Source organism: Tupaia chinensis, unplaced genomic scaffold (assembly GCF_000334495.1).
Source record: "Tupaia chinensis unplaced genomic scaffold, TupChi_1.0 Scaffold000709_1, whole genome shotgun sequence".
In the NCBI taxonomy this organism is placed as follows: domain Eukaryota; kingdom Metazoa; phylum Chordata; class Mammalia; order Scandentia; family Tupaiidae; genus Tupaia; species Tupaia belangeri.
Genome location: NW_006160232.1, coordinates 880,182 through 888,109, shown reverse-complemented (window position 1 = coordinate 888,109; position 7,928 = coordinate 880,182). Strand labels below are relative to the sequence as shown.

At 52.5% G+C, this 7,928-nt stretch overlaps 1 protein-coding gene across 3 annotated transcripts in view; it reads left to right on the top strand.

The window, feature by feature from the left end:
* The first annotated feature begins 1,889 nt into the window (after nucleotides 1-1,889).
* Nucleotides 1,890-7,928, top strand: part of CNOT12 (CCR4-NOT transcription complex subunit 12) — a 29,244-nt gene continuing 23,205 nt past the window's right edge. The window contains exons 1-4 of one of the 3 annotated variants that reach the window (XM_006160800.3): nucleotides 1,890-2,083; nucleotides 2,408-2,526; nucleotides 3,606-4,254; nucleotides 5,859-5,928. In XM_006160800.3, the coding sequence (XP_006160862.1) occupies nucleotides 2,433-2,526; nucleotides 3,606-4,254; nucleotides 5,859-5,928 (813 nt within the window). In that variant the 5' untranslated portion in view covers nucleotides 1,890-2,083; nucleotides 2,408-2,432. Of the gene's footprint in view, nucleotides 2,084-2,376; nucleotides 2,527-3,605; nucleotides 4,255-5,858; nucleotides 5,929-7,928 lie in introns of all 3 variants that reach the window. The other 2 variants (XM_006160801.3, XM_006160802.3) reach the window with 2 other exon arrangements.

The window sequence follows — 7,928 nt, the reverse complement described above, 5'->3', positions numbered from 1 at the left end:
CGCCCCCTCCTCCTCCTCTTCGGCTGCTGCTGTCCGCTCTGTGTCCAGAGCTCCTCACTGGGCCCCTGCAGACAGCCCCTCGCCCCGGGCTGTTCCGCTTAACCGGTGGCCCTCCCTCTTCCAGCAGTTTATATGCTATGTCTGTCCGTGTCTGGCTGGAGATCCCAGGGACCACAGGGGCCATCCCACCTGCGTCTGTCCCCTCTGAGCCCTTGCCACAGTCTGGAGCTGTCCAGCCCTTCTGGCGGCCTTTGCTCCCAGGGGTCAGCAACCTCCTCTGGACGCTTGGTGTGGGGAGTGCTCAGAGCTGACGGGACTCTGCAGCTCGATCATGGCCTTGGTCCCTTAGGGCTCCCGACTGGACCTCTGAGCGGCCCGTGGCTACCTCCCCAATTGAGGACTGGGAACCCACTTTTCAGTGTCTTAGCCCCTCAGACTGCAGAGATGCCTATCAGGTCCCCAGATATGTTTTTCATTATGGGCCAGTTTGTCTCAACCACCCTTGTATTAATGTTCAAGGACAAGGAAATGGTTGGTCCTGCTTTTTAATTGTATTTTTTCTCTCGCGTGCCCCTCCCCCCACCCCTGTCCTGGCCCTGCAGTTATTCACCCACACACAGTGGGCAGCCCTCTGTGGCAGTTGCCAGTACTGTGTGTCTCTGTCTTCAAACCCTCTCCCATCTTTGAGACAAGCTGAAGCAGCATCAAAGATAGGGGTGGGGGGAATCATGGGTTTTGCAAAGGCTGAGCACAGGGGTTTGCTTCTTAGAATTTGGTGCTGTTATTCCAGACTCGCTGGAGTGGGCAACTTTAAGAGAGGTGTGCTCAGGGCAGATTGGAGAGGACAACTCCTCACCGACTCTGTGAACATCAGATGGTAGAAAACATCCTCCTTGCTTTTGAACAAGGGAGGACAGGGCTCTCTGTCCCCCAGGTGGGAAGGTCTTGTGGGTGAGAGGGTGCTTCAGGAGCTAGGATGGGAACTGAGGAGGTGGTGGAGTATCTGAAGAACAGGTAACATAACTGGGGCCTGGGGGAGTGGAGGCATGGTCTGGGAATGCTTGCAGCCTTGGATCTGGGGAGAGGAGATGGGGGTTCCCAGGGGTGGTGTTAGCTCACGGGTGACACTGAATGGCATCACAGTAATACTGGCCAATGTCGATTGAGAGCAGGCATGGTGCTAAAGCAGTTTGCATGTGTGATTTCACCTAAGAGTCTCAATAACCCCACTTTCCAGATAGGGAAACTGAGGCTTAGAGAAAATACACAGTTAGAAATGAGTAGACTGACCCGGCATTTGAATCTCAGTATATCACACCCAAAAGCTGCTGTTAAGGGCTTAGAGGAAGGGGTACTCATTGGCTTCTGTCTACCAGTGAGCCCTGTCGCACAGTTTAATTTCTTCTTCTGCCCCCCTCTAAAACTCCTCCAGGCCAACCCTAGGCTGGCAGATGATACTGAGTATGTCCCACCCTGACTGTCCTGCATGGGGGAACCCCAGGGAGTTCTCCCCTGGTTATGCCCCCCACCCCCACCAGGATGTGCCCAAGCCCAAGCCCTGTCCTGTTCTCTGGGCCCAGGCCCAAGCCCAGGCCTCGGGCTCCTCCTTCCTCTTAGCGAGGCTCTGGAAATCCAGTGGGAGGCCATTGCTATGGCAACAGGACTAGGCCCTGGCTTTACCTCATCAAATTCCAAGCTGAAGCCAAAGCGATTGAGAAATTAAAGGAAAAAAAAATGTATTCCAGATGTTTACTTTTTATTCCTTATTTTTCCGTGTTTGGATGAGACAGCTCTGAAAGGGTGGGGTGGGGCAGGGATGTGGAAGGAGACGGGAGAGGGAACACTCCCAGCTGCTGGAGGGAGGGAGGGAGAGGAAAGGAGGGTGAGCGGAATGGGGAGGCAGGCAGCCCGGGCTGGCTTGGGGCGGAGCCCCAGGTTGGGGAGGAGCGGGTTTTTCCCGTCTCCCATGAGGTGATTCTGGGAGAGTTCAGACTTTGCGGCCCTCTTGCTCTGCCTGCCATAGATACTTCCAGCGGAGACATTTCCAGAGGGGCTGCCTGGCCCACGGGGCGCTTTGGAAACTGTAAGCAGGGTGTCTTGGAGAGCTTGTCAGGAGGAAGTGGTGGGTGGGTGGCTCCCTGAAGCTCTGGGACTTTGGGGTTAGGAGACAGAGAGTTTGGGAGGACCTGGGAAGAGTTGAGGATATGAGTGCTAAGGACCTCCCTCGGCCTCGGCCTCCCGCTGCCCCTCCTGATGTTCCTGCTTCCGGTCCCACACGCTGCCTTTGCTAGAAATAGGAGACTTCCCTTGGCCCAGCCTACTGCCAATGCCCAACTCTTTCCTTGTCTTTTCTCTCTTTTTGCCCTGGGTCTTCAGCCACCCCAGCTCACACCCCTCTGCTTCCCAGCCCTCAGCAGGGTCTGCCCCATGTGATGAAAGTGTCCACTCTCAGGGCGAGCACAGTCATGGCTTCCCCATCGCCCCGGGAGCTGGAGGAGGAGCTGGTGCCTTCTGGCTCTGAGCCAGGTAAGGATGGGTGCTGGGTGGGGCCAGCTGGCTGGGAGGAGGGTGAGAAGGGCAGGGGCTGCACCCCGTTTTTTGGGGGGGGGTAGTTGAGTAATGATTCAGTTGAGGTGGGAGTAAGAGAGGGAAGGAGTATGGAGCAAGTGCAGGGCGAGTTTGAAAGGTTCTCAGATCCTGTGGAGACCCTTGGGAGCTCTTTGAGATCATAGGTTTCCAGCAAGTAAGAGCAGACAGGGACTTTCCAGGTGATGTGGATCAAGCCCCATGTTTTACAGAGGGAGAAACTGAGGCCCAGAGAAGGAAATGGAGTGCCCCTATGGGGTTTTGAACCCAGGCTTCCAGGCTGCCTGGGCTTCTCTTGTGCTTAGCTGAGTGAGTGGATGATACAGGGTTCTATTGAAGGTTATAACCATGAGTAATTCCAAGGTCTTTTATTTGGCATTGGAATGCCTTATGTAGACGGTAGGTTTCTGGTCTTGTTTTCTTTCTTTCTTTCTTTTTTTTTTTCCTTGTAGCAGATTTACTTCTGTTTGGCTTAGGTCAATATAAGTTTGCATTCCTGACCTGACAGTGGGGAGGTGGCCTGGGAGTGTGCTGGGGGAGGGGGTGCAGGGAGGCAGAGTGGAAAAGCTCAACCAGAATAAAGAGCCTCCAGTGGGCGAGAGGGTAGAGTGTCAGGTAGGGAGAAAGGGGAGGCTGGGGAGGCTGACTGCCTGGCGTGGGCAGGCAGGCATTTGTTTATTGGTTCATTTGCTCGTTCATTCATTCGTTGGATAAGAACTTGTGTTAGGTGTAAACTAGAATTCAAGGAGAAATAAGGTACCGGCTGGGCCTTTAAGCAGATTTTACTTGAAAGAGAATTGGCCGAACACTTTAGGAGTTCGGTGAAGGGAGAAGATGTTTCTGGAATGTGCGTAGTAAATCAAGGAAGGCTTTATGGAAAGGGTGGCATTTGACTTAAGCCTAGAAGGATATGAACATTCAGAAATGGGAGGGTGGGAGATGAGGTGGAACAGGAAACACAAGAAGTTCTGCTTCCTTGCTCTTCTGACAGCTTCCAACAACCGTTTTTCTTTTGGTAGGTGACTCTCGGGCCAAACCGCCTGTCAAGCCCAAACCCCGGGCGCTGCCCACCAAGCCAGCCCTGCCTGCCAAGCCTAGCCTGCTGGTGCCTGTTGGGCCTCGGCCCCCTCGAGGTCCCCTAGCTGAGCTGCCTTCTGCCCGGAAGATGAACATGCTGGCAGGACCCCAGCCCTACGGTGGCAGCAAACGCCCCCTTCCCTTTGCACCAAGGCCAATGGCTGAAACCTCCACTGGAGGAGAAGCCACCCAGGAGACTGGGAAAGAGGAGACTGGGAAGGAGGAGGCTGGGAAGGAGGAGTTGCCTCCTTTGACGCCCCCAGCTCGCTGTGCTGCCCCAGGGGGTGTGCGGAAGGCCCCTGCCCCCTTTCGTCCAGCTTCTGAACGCTTTACGGCCACCACAGTGGAAGAGATTCTAGCTAAGATGGAGCAGCCTCGGAAGGAGGTCCCTGCTAGCCCGGACCGCCTTTGGGGTTCTCGCCTCACCTTTAACCACGATGGCAGCTCACGGTATGGCCCCAGGACCTATGGCATGGCCACTGGTCCCAGGGATGAGGATGGCAGGACCCTTTCCAGAGGATGGTCCCAGGAGGGGCCAGCAAAGTCTCCAGCAGAGTGCCAAGAAGAACACAGCAAGACCCTTGAGAAGAGGTGAGGGGTGGGAGATGGTATGTTTTGCTTGAGCCTTGAAGTCAGGGGGCTGAGTGGGTGGCCCTGTTTGGGGCTAAGACCTTCACCTTTAGCTTAGTTATGCAATGTGAGTACAGATAGACCCCACTCTGGTCTAAATTAAAGGCATTGTCCTGCAAGTGCTCTTATCATTACCATTAGGTCATTGGGAATGTCATGACATCTTTTTCTATACAAAAATAAATCATGACTTCCCCAACAACCCAATATATGACTTTACAATTGTAATTGTCTTCGCAGAGTCGATGCACGTTCATAGCAGAGTTGAAACGTGCCGTGCAGATGGCCACTCTTAGTTGCTCTATCCTGACATCTGGGCACTAACCTTTGGGTCATTGAATCCACAGCCATGCAGTTTGGTTGCCAAGGTTGAAGTTGTTCCTCTTAAGCTCTGCTTGGAGTGAGAGAGGGGAGAAGGACGGAGTGTGGAACTGTTTGGTGAAGGGATATTAGACCCATTTTAGATATGAGGAAACCGAGACTCTGAAGTGAGTACCCACTGTCCCTCAGCACACAAGAGGTGGGATGGAGTTTGATTTCAAAGCCTGTGCTCCCAACTCCGAGCTCCTGTTGGCAGGGCAGTGTGCTGGGCCCTGGGGTGGGGTAGGGAGTCAGGATGAGTTGGGCATAGCCTGTGTCCATGAAGAGGTGTTTCGTGGGAGAGAGAGCACAAGAATACCTGTTGATGCCAGACCAGCCAGTGTCTGCATGGAGAGTGCAGCCGGTCAGAGACATTTGCTTGTGATAGCCTTTGTCAGAGGTGCCCCTTGGGGTGGGGAGCACAGGGTGCAGGAGGAAGGGGCCGAGCGATCTTAGCCATCAGCTGCATGGAGATTGTCCTTAGGGTAGGGAGAGCTGGCTTAAGGCATGGCTGGCCACCTGGCCCCTTAGGCCCTGCTCGGCCTACCGCTATGAAGGGAAGGGCTGCATGGTCTTAGGCATGGGGATAGGGAGCTGAGCAGGGAGCTGAAGGCCCTTGCCCTGCCCTGCCCTCTGGCCTTGCCTTCTCACCTGAAAGGGCTTGGAGTCCTGGCCTAGGACTTAACCCTTTACACAGCTGTGAGGTCACAGCTGCTGCCCAGGCTGGGTTCCACCCTCCTGTCCTCTCTTCCCTTGCTCCAAGTAGAGCTTCAGAGTACAACTTCAGCCTTGGAAAATCACTCTTCCCCCTTTCTCCCGCCCCCTGTAATTCTGCAAGAAATATTGGCAAGGCAGCTGACCAGCTGCACTCTTTCTGGCAGGAGGAGAACTTTAACCCCTTATGGGTTAGGGGAAGAAGGAGTTACCTTCTCAGAACTAACAGGATGCTTTTCCTACAGGAGGGGGGGGAGATTTAACCCTTTGTGTGCAGATAGGGAGTAGGCACTGTTTTCTAGGGCACTGTCTATGGAAATGGAACAGTGTCCATATCTCTAAATAGTTCCAAGCAGGGCTCAGGAGTGAAAGCGTGGAACTTTTAACCTTTGGATGCTGTTACAGTTGAGTAGGGAGACACTTTCCCCTTCTGTGTTCCGTGACAAGCTTCAGCATTCTATGCCTCCACTTCCTGTCTTTCTCCCTTGCAGGAGCCCTCTTTCTGACCTGGCCTTCAATGGGGACCTGGCGAAGCCTGCCAGCTCTGAGCCTCCCACTGACGTGAGTTGCCCTGTAGTGAATCTGAGTCACAGTACGTAGAGCTGGGAGAGTCATCTAAGATCATCTGCTCACCTTCCTTGTAGCTGAGATGGGGAAAGTGAGGCCTTTTCTAGGGCACTGTCTATGGAAATGGAACAGTGTCCATATCTCTAAATAGTTCCAAGCAGGGCTCAGGAGTGAAAGCGTGGAACTTTTAACCTTTGGATGCTGTTACAGTTGAGTAGGGAGACACTTTCCCCTTCTGTGTTCCGTGACAAGCTTCAGCATTCTATGCCTCCACTTCCTGTCTTTCTCCCTTGCAGGAGCCCTCTTTCTGACCTGGCCTTCAATGGGGACCTGGCGAAGCCTGCCAGCTCTGAGCCTCCCACTGACGTGAGTTGCCCTGTAGTGAATCTGAGTCACAGTACGTAGAGCTGGGAGAGTCATCTAAGATCATCTGCTCACCTTCCTTGTAGCTGAGATGGGGAAATTGAGGCCCTTGGAAATAGTGACTTGCCCACAGGACCAGAATTCCCGACTGCCAGGCCAGGGCTTTCATCATCAAAGTGGCTAAGTGTGGTTCAGGCTGTGTGGCTGCTCGTTAGATCAGTAATTATAGCATCCATATCAGCTGCCGTCCATTGAGTACCTACTGTGTGCTAGGCATGGCCCTGGAACATTAACTAACCTATCCCTGTTAGGCCCACGTAAGAGATGAGAATGCCTTCGTGATGAGAGGCACTCAGAAAGGTTAAGTAACTTGAGTTGATCCAGGAACTGAAGCATCTGCCCCCGGTACTCTCCCTGGCTGGACTGAAGGGGAAGAGTCTTTTGTTGGGTTCCCAATCCCTTCTTCATCTTCTCTTCCTCCTTTTGGGATTTTGGGCTCTGGGGCTTGAACTGCACGGTTGACCATGTGGGATCTGGGATCTGGCTGCCTTAGCCATCAGGCCATGGAGTTCAGCCTGTTTAGGTTGGACCGGGAACTGAACCTGGTTCTCCTGTGAGTCCTCAGCCACTGCACCACTGTGGTGGGGCTCAGCTTGCTTCTCTGAGTAAATGATGTAAAGGATGAACCCTAACCCTCTTGCTCCTAGAGCTCTTGCTAGTCTCAGGCTGTCCTGTCTGTCCTGTGATGAGACCTGGTTACCTGGCTCCATTCCCTTGTCCATTCAGCAGTTATTTCCTCTGCTCTATGAGCTGGGCACTGGGGAAACCACGCAGAGAAAAACACACTGTCTCATCCCTGCACTCGGGAAGTCACTTTCTAATGCAGGGAGGCAAATCTATAGTGCTGGGAGAGCTATAAAGGTAGAGAGAGTCAGGGTGAGGGGTTTGGAGAATACCATTCTTTTTTCTTTTTTTTCCTCCTTTTGCTGTGGGGTGTGTGCTTGCCAGAGAGAGATACAGAAAGAGGGAAAGAAAGTGAGAAAACTCCCTCCAGAGGGGATGACCACTTCTAGTTCTTTCTGTATTCTCTTGGGATTTTGGACATACACATGCACCCAGTGTGTTTTTCAAGTCGCTGGGCCCAGGACTTTAACTGCACAGTTGACCATGTGGGATCTAGCTACCTTAACTACTGTACCACCAGTGGATTTGCAAACATAGTCTTTATTTATTTATTTATTTGCCATAGAGTGCATGCACCCACTGAAGAGAGAGAGAAGGATAGAGATAGAAAGTGTGTGTGTATACATGTATGTTTGTGTGTGTGTGTGTGTGTATGTGTGTGTGTGTATACAATTTTCCTTTAGGGTTGTTTTTGTTTTGTCTAGGGTAAGTCGAGAACCCAGAGGGGAAATTTTCAATTACTTCTGCTGGGGTTTTCCTGAGTCGCTAACAATGCCCTTACTTGTCATCTAGCTACTGTGTAAACTGACGATGGAGACTGCTGGGAGTTCAGCTTGTCTTCGTTTTTTATATAGAAATCTATTAACCGTCTTTTGATCTTTTTTTTCTCAAAAATCTCTTGTGACTGGCGTAGCATACTTTTTTCATAACTTCTAAAGTAAAAACAA